The following is a 16823-nucleotide window of genomic DNA, read 5'->3' as shown; positions in this document are numbered from 1 at the left end:
GTTTAAGCCAAGGTTATTCTATTGTAGCACAGAAGTGATTAGTGGTAAAGATAAGAGCAGGATCCCCTTTGGACAAAATCAACTTGCTATTTTTCATCATATATCTCCAACCAGGAGCTACCCTTTGGCTTAGCAAGGTCCATAGGTTGCCTGAAATGCAAAATTATGGGGAAGTATTTTTACCCTGGGCATTGGTTCCCCAAATTTCATCAAATTTTTAGTAGGGCCTGTGACAGTAACCCTTGCAACCCAACTCCCACTACTCTCCCCATAACCCAGCTCAAAGAGAAAGAAGTTAAGATCAGAATGACTTGGCTTGTTTGGAAGGACTGCATAGCATCTGAGTAGGTGTGTGGGAGTTCTTTAAATATGGCCACAATTGAGTCAGTCTGAGGAGGGACTGTAAGAGCTACTGAGGGGAAAGGAGGCCAGTCCTAGTGCAACAATCCTTCCTCCTCCTGGAATGAGGTCAGCCTTGTGAAACTCAGCTGAAAAGGACATCTTGGGAAGCTCCAAGGAGAAAGAGATAAACTGGACTCCATCAAACTTAAAAAAATGTGTTTTAAGAAAGTGAAAAAGACAGCTGGTGGAATGGGAGAAAATAGTTGCAAATCATATATATGATAGTGGTCTAGCATCCAGAATATATAAAGAACTCTTTCAGCTAATAAAAAGACAATTTAATTTTTTTAATGGGCAAAGGATTTAAATAGACAATTCCTCAAAGAAGATTTACAAATGCTCAACAGACATGTAAAAAGATGGCCAACATCACTGCAAATCAAAACCACAGTGAAATAGTACTGTACAAACACTAGGGTGGCTAGAAGAAAACAGATTAATTAGAAGTATTGGCTAAGTCATAGCAAAATGGGATTTCTCATACATTCCTGATGGGTATATAAAATGGTGTAGCTACTTTGGAAAACAATTTGGCAGTTCCTGAAAAAGTTAAACACAGAATGACCATATGACCCAGCAAGTTCAAACCTATGTATATATCCAAGAGAGCTGAAAACACAAGTCCACATGAAAACGTAGGCCCACATGAACATAAATGTTCATGGCAGTGTTACTTGGAGTAGCTACAAAGTGGAAACAACTCAAATGTCTATCAACTGATGAACTGATAAATAAGATGGGTATAGCCATATAATAAAATATTATTCAGTACAAAAAGGAACAAAGTGCTGATACATGTGACAGCATGAATCTTAAAAACATGGTGTCATATGAAAGATACCAGTCACAAAAGGCCACATGAGATTCCATTTATATGAACTGCTCAGAATAGGCAAGTTCTTGGAGACAGAAAGTAGGGTGGTAGTTGCCCAAGGCTGGGGAGGGAGGGTTGGGGAATTATTATTCATAGGTCAGGTTTCTTTTTAGGGTGATGGAAGAGTCTTACAATTGATTATGGTGATGGTTGCACAGCTTTGTGAATATACTAAAAACTACTGAACTGTATATTTTAAAAGAGTGAATTTTATGGCATGTGCATGACATCTCAATTTTTTAAAAAAGAGCTCAAGGGGAGAAAAATTCAGGAGATAGAGAATTTTGGAAAGTCTGAATTTAAAGGGATCTTAATGAATGTTAGAGTTTACCAAAAGCAGAGTTTTTCAAGTGGGCTCTGTGAAGCCCGAGAGACTTCAGGTAGGCAGTGAAGAAAAGGAGAGGTGGAAAGGAATATGGTAGCTTGAGCACAGGGCTTCTAGAGCCCCTGCCCTTCACTCTATCTAGAGTAGCTCTCATTTTATTTCACATGCTGGTCCTTCTTGGTAAGGTTTGAAGAACTGACACTGCAGCTCAAAAGAGTGTGAATTAAATTAGAATAGGGCTATTAGGGGCACCTGGGTGGCTCAGTTGGTTAGGCGATTGCCTTCGGCTCAGGTCATGATCCCGGAGTCCTGGAATCGAGTCCCGCATCGGGCTTCCAGCTCCATGGACAGTCTGCTTCTCCCTCTGACCTTCTACCCTCTCATGTTCTCTCTCACTCTCTCTCTAATGGACAAATAAAATCTTAAAAAAAAACAAAAAAAAACAAAAAAAGAAGGATAGGGCTATCATTTTATAGATGAGAAAACTAAGGCCCAGCTCATTTGTAACACAGCTGGAGTAAGAACACTGGCGGCTGAACACCCAACCTGTCCTTCAGGTGTGAGCCCTAATTTTAACTCCTTTTTGGATAGTGGGCCTCCACACCAATGATTCTCAAACTGTGGTCTTCAGACCAGTCGGCAGCATCAGCATCACCGGGGAATTGGTTAGAAATGCAAATTCTTGGACCACACCCCAGACCTCTCGGAACCCTTGGGGTGAGACCCAACCATCTGGGTTTTGAGAAGCTCTCTAGATGAGTCTGACGCTCACTGAAATCTTCAGAACCACTGCTCTAAGTCACTCACATGCAGCACATGGAGCCATGAAATGAAAGAGAACCAAGGGCTCCTTACATTTGCCCCTAGTGCCTAGAACATAACCCCTGAGCAAATGTCCCTCCAAAGAAAGTCAGTCTAGAGCAAACACTAACAGGGGTGTCTGAGGAAGCAGATTAGTAGGGAAAGAAGGTTGGAGATGATGTTGCCAGGAAGAGAATACCACCAACCCACATTTAAAAATGGAAGGTGCCGGTAAGAGAAAATAAATAACGAATAAGGAGCAAATATAAGTTAGTAAGAATTCTGAGCATGTACGGCTGGTATCGAAAGATCTGATTTAGGAGCAATTTATGCCAATTGGCAACAACACGAGAGTTGCCAGAAATGTTTCTGAATTAATTCTAAATTGGTATATGAATATCTAGCTGGCTTGAGGCCATCGGAGAAAAATGATCATGATAGTCTTTAATCAAGCCCGAGTTGCTGCTTCTTTCTCCTTTACATTTTAAATACCACTTTGGAATTGGAAACTTAGCAAAGGACTAACCTTTTGGTCAGGGAAGATTCACAATCAACTCAATCTAAGGAAATCAAAAAGTCTGTGATTTCTTAAAAATTCAGAACCTGCTGGCTTTTACCCCTGGGGATGGGGTAGCAGAGTGATACAACATTTTACATCCTGGAGTTGCTTGATGAAAGAAAGAAAACCCTCCTGTGGTCCAGATGTTCAAAGTGATAAGATGCACTTCAAATATGAAAATGACTTGCACTCTGGAAAAGAGATCTGTTGGAGATACCAGCCTAATAGATAAGGTCATTACATCTTATTTGACTTGAAGGAACTTTATGGCCACCCCAACTCCAGCCACGAATCACTTCCAAGTGACTGGCATTCTCATTAGCACATGCCTTAGAAATTTACTTAACAAACAGATACCACACATTAATCTGTAGCTTAACCTACAAATGTTAGAAGGATATTTCTGAAACTAGTAGACCAGTGTAGATGGAAGGAATTTGTAAAGTTTTCTTTTACATGATCAATGGAGGGGGGAAAAAAAAATCTGCATTTTTTTTTTTTTTTTTACCTCTTGGCCCATTTCCATGCTGCAAAGTTTTGTTGATTGAGCTTTGGCATCAACCATAACATTAAACATGGTGCATATTGACTGTGGGACTCGAAAATCTGTTGATCGACTGGTTTTTTGCAGCTTAACTTCAAATGCAATCCTGGTTCTATTAAAACAAAGTGGGAAAAGACCAATTCAGCATTCATGGCAGCAGGTGGAGGAGACATTTTCTGAGAGGTCAGTGAAAAAGAAAATTGAAGGCTGTAATCAGTTTCAATCGACAATGACTTCACATGTGTTCTTTTAAAAATGACTTTCCCAACTAAGGAAGGCCTATTCACGGAGACAGCCACGGAAACCCTCCCTTTCTCGGCAGTACACGGAACACCTGTAGCTCAGTGTATTTCTGTCTATAGTTTACATGCTATGGAGATCCCTAATTGCAGGAGAATGAATGAATTAACAAAAACCCAATTATAGCATTATAGCATATGTAAGTTCTCTCACATTGGCAACTGCCTACCTTGAATCACTTCATTAAAAAAACAAAAAACAAAAAAGCAGCTTCTAATCTTCAAAATCTCATGGTGGGGGAAAAAATCTTAAATGACATTTATTGGGTGTTTTTTTTCCCCTTTTGGTTTTGAAAGAGACTGAAGTAAAAAAAAAAAAGTTCTAATTATTATATATGGCTTTAAAAACTAAAAAAAATAAGATAGGTAACTTTGGGGAGGAAAGTAAAATTAGGAGGAGTGGTATCAGGGGACTTCCACTATATTTATGGGCAATGTCTATTATTCTGTGATCAGAGTATATATCTCTATATATTTTTCAGAGTATGTATTTTTGATAAGTGAAAATGGCATAATATACTTACCAATTCAAGAACTGTGTAATGGTGAAAGCTTAATGGGACATAATTCTGACATAGGTCACAATATGATCCCGGCAATGTACTAACTGTTCACAGGAAAAACTTAGTCCCACATGGCCAGCTGGTAATACAGGTGTGAGATTTAATCCTTGGTATCGGCATTGTATAGGGGACCAGCTATATTTTAAAAGGTTTTAGAGAAGTGGGTCACATCATTTCATGTCTTGAAAGAAAAGCACCTGGTTTGTAAGTGGCTTTGTGAAAGCTCCTTTCGCCCAATGCATCTTTTCAGTATTGTTTACCGTCAAGTTCTGGAGATCATGCAGCCACCAGGAAAGCGTTGCTTCAAGAGGTATTAGTAGCAGTTTTCTAACAGTGCAGAGGAGGACCACATAGCTAGTTAGCTCAGGAAAGGATGTCACCTGCTAACACACCCTGAGTGCATTCAGGGAAGCCAAGTATAATTTCTAAGGTTGGAGGTCTAGTTCTTAAGAAAAGAATTTAAAACAACAACAACAAAAACCAACCCTTAAAGCACTCCTATATATTATATGATCATGTTAAAGATAAATGTATCTTGGCTTCCAAAGACTCATGCACTGAAGTAGCTTTCTAATCATGATGATCATTTTAAGCTACACTGAAAATACATCCTTTTCTAGTTTTGTGAAAAGGAGGTCTGATGGGGACTGAGTTGGACAGGTCCCTGCGCTGATCTTCTAAGGCCGGCATGCTAGTTCCAGCCCAACTGGAGAAAAGGGAGTGCTACATTTTTCCCCTACAGCAAAGTAAATGCCTTCTGTTTTCACAGTGCATTGCCCTTGGAGGGTGTGAAAAGGGGAAACCAAATGTAAAATTAATAAGACTGGGAGGGCTCTATGGAGCAAAATGCCAGGGATGGAGAGGTCACTGAATTCAATGGATTGTCCTTGAGGACAGAGTTAGGGGGCCATGTTTTAGTAGAACACAGTATCTGATACAGACTAGACTAGAGGCTCTGTCTTGACCATCAGATGAATGATGTAAATTTCTCAGAAACTTGGAAATGAAGGGTGATTGATTGACTTTGGATGTTGCATATTTACATCTATGAAATAACGTCCTTACAGTGATGTCCTTCTAGAACAATGGCCGTTTATTCCATCACAAAGAGGAAAGCAATTGTTCTAGGCTCTACTCATGTAGATTCTGTGTCTTAAAACACCCAAGGACATTTTCATGCTTTGCCCTCTGCATCTGGAGGTTGGGGGATGATATTTGCACTTATATTTGCAGTTGTCTGCTTTTGTCTAGGGCCGTAATTGGAAGGGTCATCAAGAAATTTAAGCCTCTGATATCAGTGTGACTGTGTAGTTATCAGCTTCTGTTAATAAAAGGTTACTTAAGAGCTACTACGTGCCAAGCATGATACTGGGACCTGGGGAGGGCCGAGAACGCAAAACAAGTAAGATATACTCCCTGCCGGTGAGGGGTTCACACTCTTTGTGGTGGCTGGCCACAGAGATTTGTGGTAAGGGATAAGATAGCATCACTGTCTTCCTTTCACATCCACGTCTTCCATTTTTCCCCCATCAACTCCCCACTTCCTACTCCTTACTGGAAAGACTGTCTTCTCAGAAGGGCTTATATGCCTTTTTGTACAATTGTGTGCATAGATCAGAAGCTGGTAAGTGTTCATTCTAATGTGCCGCAGCCCTGAGTACAGATCGGGAGAGAACTTTTCATCACAGGGGAACTGCCCCGTAAGAGGTTTCGGTGGAATGGTTTGGCTTCAAGAAAAGAGTTGCTTTTTCTAAAGTTGATGGAGACTATATAGGAAATGGTAGAATTCAAAATTTTAAGGAAACATTTTGACCTTGCATTTGAACAATAGGCCTGTCTTTGGTTCTAAGAGTAGAAAGAACGAACTAAACACAAAAAATTTGGATTGCCTGGACTTTGAGGCTCCAGAAGTGCCGTCAAACACCTACCCAGACTCCCCACAGCACGTAGCTCCTTCTCCAGTTCCTCCTGAGATGTTCACCCGCCTGACCCTACATTGTTCTTTGCTCTTTTGCCTTCCAGTTTTGATGCTATTCCTTTTCTTTTCTTCTTCCAAGATATAAAATTCAGATCACTCCCAGACAAACCCAGCCCCCATCACCCACAACTGATCCATCAACCAAACTATACAACATCTGGAGATCTGGAGTGGCCCATGCTGCTTGTGGTCTTTCTTTTTTTGTCTTGAATGAAGAAAAATATTGGAGCAGTTATGAACTGGAAAAGGAACGTGGATGTGTGTCTGGGGATAGACAGGGTGATGATAATGATGTTAAACCAGAGGAATTCCATCTCTGCTCCAGGAGGGAAGGGACGCAGTCTCTCATTCTTCATGGCATGGTATGCCAGGAATGTAGCACTGGGCCTGGCAGGTAGGAGGAGCTAAATACTCTGTTGAATAGATGCATATTGTTCTCATTTTCTTCTTTTCACCTTCTCAGAACACTCTACCTGGGAACTTGCACTGCAGCATTCCCACCTCAACCCAATATGCCATGGCGACAAAGCAGGAAATTTGTAGGAAATCCAAATGGACATTTAACGTCTCCTGCCCCCTCACTGATGATTAGTTAGATTTGGGGCAGGACAACTCAGAGTGGGCACAGAGTAGGTGCTCAGTTCATGTATATGGAACAAATGATGTTGCTGAGATCCTGTTCACATTTCTGCAGAGACACTCACTTCCTGCTACCTGTACGGATATCCTGGCTCCAGAACTGCCTATACTTCTCTTTTTTCCCACTAACCATCCCCCCACACACACACTTATAACTTACACACATGTTTTCTAAGTAAATATTGTGTGTCAGGTGCTACTAGATACCAGAGATATAGAGAAGAACAAGAAAGACATGGATCCTTTCCTCGTGGAGCTAAGTGAAAAAACTGGCTACCGTATCATGTGGGGTTTGGGACAGATGTGGGGCAGGTGAACAGGAGCTAGACTTGGGTGGCCACTACTCCAGCTGACTTGGACAAGCAATCACCTTCTCCAAAAAAATCCAAATTATGGCCAGTTGAAAGAGGGGCCACCTACCATTCCCCGAGTCAGAGTGTAGTGGGGAAGATGTGCAGGGCCCATCCAGCCACCTAGGCTCACCTTTTTACACAAGATTCAATCATGTCACTTGCCATCAGCTTCAGCCGTTGTTCCAGGTGCTTTCCAAACTCTTCCTCGGGCCAGTGCAAGTCCCGAATGAAGGTCTGAAGGGCATCGAGTTTCCAGAACAGATCTTCTGAAGTGCCTGATCCATTACTGGCAGGATAAAAATTAGAAAACAAGAGTCACCCACAGGCCTTGGGTTCTGGAAAAGCTGACACAAAGACAACTAGGCGCTAGAAGGCTTAAGGCAAACAGTGGCTTCAACATACAAAACGACGCGTGTTGGCGGTGGAGGTGGGGGCCATCTCCACCGGCAGATTTTGAGTTTTACCATACATGACTTAGTCTGCGTTGTTTGGCCAATTATTCCAGACCAGTGAAAAGTCTGAGGAAAGGTGTTGCCCCACAATGACTAGGAGAATGGTGTATGGTAAAAATCAGCCTTCTTTTAATAACCACATTAACACATGTGATGATTCAGATGAAGGCCACGAACCAGAGGGAGAAGTAAGTTCCAACGGATAATAACTACATGGCACCATGCAGTTATTAAAATTCAGGGTTTCATGCATTTCCCCAGCTCCCCTCCAGAGCGGAGGTCTCTTGGAGATTGCACAAGACTTTCAGTTTTAAAAGGACAGTGCTAACAAAGTGGTGAGCGAGGACCTGCTTTCTCTCTTGAAGAGCTGGAAAGAAACTGGGGTGACTCAAATCAAGACGAGTACACCTGGATACCTTGAGTCCAAGATTCTTGTTCAGTTTGGTTCTCACTCCAATTATCATAGACCAGCCTGTTGCATAGGCAGCCCCAGGACGAGGTGAGTTGCGGGGGTGGGGAGTGATGCGCCGACAAGGGATATCTGCAAAGCTTTAGGGCTCAAAACCTGAGCTCTTTTACCATTGCACCACCTTACCCGGTCCCCTGTACAGATGGAGAAATTGGTCTTGATTCCTTTCTGTACAATGACATCTAGGAAACTTTTACCTGGGGCATCCATGGAAAGCCTGTGTGTGGGAAATGCTCCATCTCTCACTCTCTTGTCCTTCTCTGGCTGGCTTTCTCTTTGGTTAACAGTTCCATTTGGAGCTCTGAGGGGTGGCCACCCACCCCCCCTTCCTCGCATACCACTAATGCTAACACGGTAATTTATAAAATGTCCAACACACCATGCATTACCACTTGTTCTGACATCGTCTATAGAAACAGATGAGAGTGGGTGTTTCTATTGTGACAGATGCCAGCTGCATTGAATTAATGCTTCAGAGAGAAATATAGCTAGTGCATAAACGCATACACAGCTACTGTGGGGTGGGGAGGGGACAAACTCCCAACATGCCGAGAGGGAGCCTACGGCCTGGACCAACAGGGTAACGTTTCCAAGGACAGACCAGCCTGAGGTCAGTATGTAGATGTATCTGACACGAAGGAGCAGGAAACATGGAAACACATCCTTAAAAATGAAAAGTGGCAAAGGAGGAAACTGGAATTATGAAAAGATATAGAATCAGGCATTTCCTGGTGGGCGACTGAGGATCTATACTTTCTAATCAGATCCTGCCATAAGCACTATTCAAAAGCGGGGGAATGCGTTGTTTCTCTGTGAAAGTTCAGCCTTCCCCCTACCACCATCCTATGCTTGGGAAAAAGAAACCCCAACTTTGTCTAGTCTAAACCCCGTTTTGGAACTGCATGATTGTATGTTTTAAATCATTAAGTACATATGAATGCAATAATTGGTATTTATTACAACAACATTTTGACACCCATCTGGTTTCAGAGTTTCAAAAAATTCTTCTAGGGTTTTTTTTTTTCTTTGAAGAGCTTATTATTAAGTTTTGACATGAGGAAAAGAATATTTTCTTTTTATTTTTAAGATAAACTGTTAATGTTAAGGCAATAGCACCAAGATTATTTTGATTGCTGAGCAGTTACCAAAATGTGTTCCCACTCATGCCTTAATTAATTGAATGGAGACCATTATCTGCTTTATTACAATGTCTTGATTCATATCTTTTCAAAAACAATGCCACGGAGCATGCATAGAAGAAGGTAAGAAAAGCTTTCAGAGGTTTATATTTTAATTTTTAACAGATACTACCTCATCTAACTTTTGATAGAGTCATCTTAGCATGAATATGATTTACTTTTTTTTTTAGAAGAATTTTTTTTTCAGTTATAAATTTTTGGAGGTTTTTTAATTTGTCTTTAAAAGAGAATCAGACACACTGACTATATGATTTCATCATGCACTTGTGAACAAATAGAGGTTTTTAAAAATGTTAGGCAACTTCACAGCAGCCAAGTAGAGCAGTCATTTAATGCCCTGTTTCTACCTGGATCACTGCAGAAATAAAAATTATGAGGGCCGTCTAGATGAATGTGATTTTGAGATTTCAAAACATCACTGCTAGCTTCAGATCATTTTTTACTCCTTTGATAATAACACTTCTCTTTGAAAATGTGCCAATTTATTCTTTCAAGAAAAAGCTTATCTGGCCTATAATTAGCTGTGGTCTAAGAAAAGGATCAAAGGAGGGTATAGAATCACTAAACCCTATTTCACTTATTAAATCATGCACATGGTTTTAATTTAATTTCTCTGAGGTAGAATTTAGGGGTACTGGATCTTCTTCTTGCTAAGGGAAATAGAGAGCGGGTTCACTTCCTAAGCTAGAAGTGGAGGCTCAACCTCAACCCCAGAGATGCTGTCTTTAAAGGGTTGGCCAGGACTCCCAGAAACACAATCCCTGTGCATTCCTGGCATTTGTATGGATGAACGTAAAGAATGGCCCTATCCTCAGACCACAGATGATACAGCTACCGCAAAACTTAATTATTTGTTGTTCGACTCCTGCATTTTCAAATTTAGATATCTTCTTGCTACCTAGATCCCAATGCTCCACATTGCATGATGACCTTGAAAAGTATCTTTATATAACATAGACATTACTGAGGCTTGATCCATTCAGGAGTTTTCATTTAGCCCTGAACATACTGTTACTATATCCTGCCATTTGCTGACACCAGAAATATGCTTTATGGTTTAAACAGTCTCTAGGAATTTTTTATTTAAAGAAAACCCCAACTTCTAGGTAAGTGTGCTTCCCTCTTATATTTGGATCAGGCCAGAGAGGCCTGGACAGCCCATCAAAGAGGTTTCTTGGGACTACTTTTGAATGAAGAACTCATAGAGTCATGGCACCTGAATTAAAAAAAGAAAAGAAAAGAAAAGCAGCAACAAAAAACCAAAACATGGGCAGACTCCTTTTGCAAAAGAATTCAGGAAGTGAAACATAGTCCTCAAGCGTTCAGTGGGCGTAAGACAAATTGTTAGTGCTGTATATATAGCAAACGTCTTACAAACACGCTGCATGCCAGAAATAAACAATATTGTCTCTGTATGATCAGCAAAATATGTCTAATTATCCATCTCCATCTCTGTTATATAGGATGTATAGAAATAAACAATACATATCCATGCCAAGATCACTTAAATTTAAATTAGATCTAATGTGAACTGAATACACACTCAGCATCATACATAGCAGCCATCCATGACGGTGCCGAAAAAGTAGGCATTTGTGGGATGCCTAGAGGGATGTTAACTGGTAGATTTGGTACTTTGGGAAGGTTCACATTGGGTAGGTTCACATTGGGTAGGTTACTGGTTAAACTCCTGTGGAAGAAACAGACAGAAAGAAAAAAATACCATCACAGTGACAATGCAGATGTGGCAGAAGCACATGACAACTGTAAATAAATTGGCTAAGTCCACAGCAAGACGACAGTGAAAACTCAAGCAACACACTTCAGAAAACAGCTTACGGATGGGGAGCTGTGGTGCGGTTCAGTATTCAGAGAGAAATGACAAAAATGAATGGAGAAAAAATAACCACAGAGTGACTTAAAAGTGTGGAAACTCAAAGACACCTATACACAATGATCACATTATTTAAATGCCTTGGTGAGGGGCTTTTGGTTTCCAATCCACTGCCATGAGAGTCTAGACCTTGTGTGATGCTAAGAACGTGAAGTTCAAGAAATTCTTGGCATCAGTGCAGCTGGGCTGCTAGGGAAATAGCTGGGATTGATAGCAACGGTGGCGCATTTTCATTTTCTTTTAGTCATAAATTATTTTTAATGGAGGCACTTTTCTCAAGTCAGATATAAGATACAAGGCATGATGGGAAGTTCCCCCGCTTGAATGTATACTTTCCAATGGTCACTCCTGAAGACAGATGTGTGTAACAGGGTGTCGTAGTTGATGGCAAAGATGAGGGAATTGTATCAAGAAGAATGGTTAACTTTTAATAATTGTATAAAACGCTTAAAGACACGTCCTCCCCCAAACTAAGTCCAGCTAAAACAGAGAAATGTTTATACGTGCAAAAAGATACCTTGGTAAAGAAAAGAATCCCAAACTCCCCTCTAATTCTAAATCCTTGGAGCACAAGTGGATTTCAAATGGGGCCTTGTGTTAAAGTAGTCAGCCACCCTTGGAAGTGAGATAGAGACTGGGAGAAAGAAGGCAAGGTTGTAGAGGTGCTGGGAAGTTCCGTCTCTTTATCTGTGTGATTGTTACAAGGGAGTGTTCAGTCTGTGAAAGTTAACCAAGCAGCACATTTTTTCTGTAAAAGGCTAAAATTAGTAAGTTTAAAAATGTGACCTGCACCACCTTTTGGTTTTTGAATGAAGATGGATCAACTGATGTGATGGAGAGATGGATAACTTTATGAATAAAGAGAGGAAATAAAACAAAACAAAAACCCTAACTCGAATCGAGCAGATCTCTGTGGAGGGACTGTGACATTTACTGCTCCACAAGCTGGCACCGTGTGTCTCTGTAGTGGCATTTTAAGGGTGTTCCATCCAGCCAAAGTCACTGGCACGGTAGAGCCCAGCCTAACTCTGCATCTGAGAGGAGCCTTCCTGTTTAAGTGGAGTTGACAGAACTTTGGCAGAGGAGTTGAGGGTTTCTTTTTGGATCTTGCAGAAGAGCAAGTTTTGCCAAAGCAGCTCTGCCCCGGGCAAGCTGTGTTTGACTAACAGAACTCTTGCAAGGGCTGGAGCTGCCTCTGGGCTTGCTTAGCAGGGCAAGCCTCCTGAGAAGTCAGAAATCCTGGAACCTACAGAGAGTCTGAACCCCTGCCTCCCTCCAGAAACAAGGTACTCTTTCACAATGGCAATATACATGGAAAAACCTAGAACGCAAAATTGCCAACCTAGCATTCTTTTCCTTAAGGGAAACAGGTGTCACACAGGTTTGTTCTTTATACCTCACGTTTTGGGAAAGCCAGTTACACTTCTCTTCTTGGGATGAGAGGGTGCTCTTTTGGGAATGGTCAAGAGATAAGCTAAATAGGACTATGAAGCAGAAGGAACAATGGAACTTTTTCTTCAATGTTTCTCTGTTTAACTGGAGAAGCTGCCTCTGAAGTCTGTCCCAGGTGGCTCTCAGACTTAAACACTGCCATTTAACAAAACCGCTGGTGATTTCCATGAAGACATGTGTAAGCCTACATAAGCAAATGTGATCATTAGATGATACACGCACTGAATAATGATCAAGGAATTAGGAGATCTTTAGAGATGGCTGCCTGACAAGTTAAAATGTCAATTCTAATCAAATTAAAAGTAGCTAGGAATGAGTAACATACAGATGTATGCAAAAGCAACTTAAACATATTAGCGGATGGTAGGTATACAAATTAGAGAAGAGCTTTGTTTTGCAAATTTGAAAAAATACTTATATTAATAAAAACATACTGTATTTGTAAAATATGACATTTTGGCTGGACTACTGTGCTGGACTCATGTAGAAACATTTCCTTCATGTGACATAGTATAATGTTCTATGTTTAAAAGACTGAAACATGGTTGATATTTCTGTTTAGCAAAATAAGAGAGTATACTATTAATGTTACTAATATTTTATTTGGATATTAATAACTTATATTAATAGTCAAAGAGGCAATTCCCAAGCATAATATACATGTGACAAGGGAGAATTTTCTAGTAGCACTCAGGTCAGATCAGACTCCAGGAGTTGCTGATGGATTTAACAAATTATTATTTTAGAGGGCCCTTTGGCAACTACCTAAAAACAAGCCCATCACATGCTTCTCTGTGAGAATCATAATGGGGTATCTGTGGATAGTATCAGAAGTGTGAATTGCAATCCTAACAACTGATATATGTTAAAAATTAGACTCATTCTGGGACACCTGCCTGGCTGAAGCAGAGGAGTGTGTGATCTTGATCTTGGGACTGTGGGTCTGAGCCCCATGTTGGGGCTAATAGACCTAAAAAAAATTGGACTTATTCATTGTGGGAACTCTGCTAAAAAGGGATAGCTCCTATTCCGGTCAAATGCCTGTCCCTAGAGCACTAGATTACAAAATTCTCATCTGTTCTCTCTCTCACAGGGATGAATGTCATGAACGTGCATGCCTCGTTTCTATGGATGAAATAACTAGAGGTAGAGACATCCCTAACTTCTGAAATAAATTCTGATCAAGATTGTGTCATGCAGAGAGGATATGGTTGGGTCATCTCTCAAAGACTTCTGGATGGGGATAGATTTGAAACTCAGAATGACTCACACTTTAAAAGCCATTTGTTTCATGAATGTACATAGTACATCTTGTCTTCTTTTGGTGCTCTGGACCCTAAAGCCTTTCCATGTGCTTATCCTTAGGTCTAATCCCTAGGCTGGGGAGGCGGGCACTCTCTGCGATCTTTCTATAGTTCAGAGTGGTGTTTCCCAACCTTTTATTCATTAGCACTACCAGGCCCCCAACTGCCTTCCCCATGAGAATTAGTACCACTAATATGTTGTAGATCTGTTTATGTACTTTAGGTAGACCTGTGCTTTATACGTATATATGACAAGAATAAACATCTTTTTTTTGTCCCTCTGCCCTGCCAAGAACAAATTTTTACCAGCCTGGGAGCTGTAAAGCCCCTATTTGAAAAGTATGACCTAGATAATAAAGTTCTGAACTTCATGGGCTTTTAGAACCTCCCAATCAACTTTCCAACCTATGGCTTACTTCCTTCCTCATCTGTGCTGGTCAGATTCAAACATTCACTGTTTCTATCACATACCTCACTTTTCTCCATGTTTCTATGTTCGCTCATGCTCTTTCCAAACACCCTTCCCTTTTGGAAATCTTACTCTCCAAGCTATTTCCTTTTTGACTCCTCAGGGAAGACTGATTCCCTTCTACTCTATGCTCTCATCACTCTTTGTTATGTTATTTGTACATTGATAAATATTTAAAGTCAGTTTTCTTCTGTGTATGTTGTTCAGACCCAGTCAGATCGAATCCTCAACCAGGGAATTATATATTTTCCTTTTTCTCCTCCCCATAGTTTTTCTATCGTATCCTTACAATTTTCAGGCTGTATGGTTCCTTAATCAATGTCAGTCAATAAATACTTATTGAGCACCTGTCCCAGGCCCTGTTCCAGGTGCTAGGGAGGCAGTGGTGATCAAATGTCAGGGGGTGAATATGGAAAATCACATTTTCTAGAATGCTAGTTTTGAAAAAGTCTTGAGTATTCAAAACACTTGTTTTACAAAGGAGGGCATTGAGGCTTGGGGAAGTCATCTGACTTGCCCAAGGTCACCCAGCAAGTTAATGGCAGAATCAGGAGTACAGGCTCCTCTGGGTCTCGCACTTTTGTATTTCATACCAGGTCACCTACATGTTTCTAAGATGTCTTTGGTCAGTCTGACGATTTATTATCCTTAAGACATTGATATCTTTGACAATCTGGAAAATTGAAGTTACTTAAAAAATACTTTTCATGTGTATACCTCAGGCAGACATAGAGTGCATTTTGAGAAATCAGAAACAGGTTTTTTGGGTGCACATACCAAGAACATTGTTTAGTGCAACCATTCAGAGCCATCCTAACCTGAAATGGGCAACCGTGAAGCAGATTCCCTGTTCCTGGACGTGTTTAAGTGGAGATTGAGAGAAGGAGAGGGCGGCATCGAATGGGTACTCGGTACTAGTCCGGGGAAGCTTTGGATTGCATACTTTCTAAGTTTGCTTCTAAGGAAGCAATGACTTGACTAACAAGGAGCCAACTCTAAAAGGCTGGTAGAAATGTTGTCCAACTGCCAGTTAGGACCAAAAACTCTTATTCAGGCTATAAGGAGAGTTGTGAACAACCTGCCCAGCAATGGTCCTATGACATGTCCTGATGGGACACTCACGAGAGGCTAATGATCTCTAGCTTGAGCCTGTTCTGACAGGCTGATGATCTTCAGCTGTGATTAGAAGCCGTGAGACGACATTTTCCACAAATACACTGAGACTGTAATCATGAATGTATCTGGCTTAATGGAAACAGAGATGGAGCTGCCCTGTCTCTCTGTGCAGAGATGGGTGGCCATCCTACTGAAGAAAAGCGGCAATGAGACTTGGCCATCTGACCCTTTATCTCAGGTAGCTTCAGTTGTATTGAGCCCAAAAGACTGCATCTCTGTTTTATGATTTTATAGGTCCATATTCTGAAATAAGAAATTCTGAAGAATAAAGAATATTTTAATCTATTTTTAGCAAGCTCAATGTATTGGTAGCATTTTCTTGACAGATTGCCATTTTTCTTTAATATTTTGACTGCTAATTTTTCTTCAAGTAAGCTTTACAGTGCATTTCTCATTTTACCTATAATCAAGTGCCTGTAGTCACAACTTTTGAAAAATGGAAGAACAGAAGTATTTGAGTATAACAATTATTTGAGGGAAAGGCTATATATGCATGCATGTGTATGGGTGTATGCATGTGTATACGTGTGTGTGTTTATGTATGTGTGTGTATGTACTGGAGGAACATATTTTAGAGTACAGAAAGTTGAGCAAACTAAATCTATTTATCTAAGTCAGTTTATTGTTTTTGAATAAGCATAATAAAAAAATTACAAAAAGATCATCTTTGACTTGGGAAAAAATCCAAAAAGTAAAATGAATCTCTGCTTCTTCACTAGCGGTCAGATAAAAGCTTGTACTTTCCCTTCACCTGGTAGGAAGTATAGGGAGACTCATTCTTTCTAGCCCATAAAAGCACATCCCCAAGCTCTTTTCACCCTTCATTTTGTGCTGGCCATTCTGTTAATCTGTCATAGCATCCACATTCTGTTTACAAATCAGCTAATAAAATGTGTGTGCTTTCAAAGTACTGTAATTTAATTTACGTTTTAACTGGCACTTTCAAATACCTCTACATACTCTAAAAGGCACATACTATTTACCATGAATTGAACAGACCACAATCACAGTCACTAATCAATAGCACAGGTTGGGACAGCAAATAACTACTTAGAGGGAAAAAAAACACAT

The 16823-nt window shown here is 40.5% G+C and overlaps 1 protein-coding gene across 25 annotated transcripts in view; it reads right to left on the bottom strand.

The window, feature by feature from the left end:
* CADPS (calcium dependent secretion activator) overlaps window positions 1–16823 on the bottom strand; it is a 472977-nt gene that overhangs the window by 75834 nt on the left and 380320 nt on the right. For 15 of the 25 annotated variants that reach the window (XM_044253251.1, XM_044253242.1, XM_044253245.1 and 12 more), the window contains 3 exons: window positions 11001–11147; window positions 7468–7623; window positions 3470–3617 (listed from right to left, as the gene is read on the bottom strand). In XM_044253251.1, coding sequence (XP_044109186.1) covers window positions 3470–3617; window positions 7468–7623; window positions 11001–11147 — 451 coding nt within the window. The remainder of the gene's footprint in view (window positions 1–3469; window positions 3618–7467; window positions 7624–11000; window positions 11148–16823) is intronic. The other 10 variants (XM_044253256.1, XM_044253258.1, XM_044253260.1 and 7 more) reach the window with 2 other exon arrangements.

Source organism: Neovison vison, chromosome 6 (assembly GCF_020171115.1).
Source record: "Neovison vison isolate M4711 chromosome 6, ASM_NN_V1, whole genome shotgun sequence".
Taxonomy (NCBI): domain Eukaryota; kingdom Metazoa; phylum Chordata; class Mammalia; order Carnivora; family Mustelidae; genus Neogale; species Neogale vison.
Note: the sequence above shows the minus strand (reverse complement) of the source record. Positions and strands in the feature narration are given on the sequence as shown.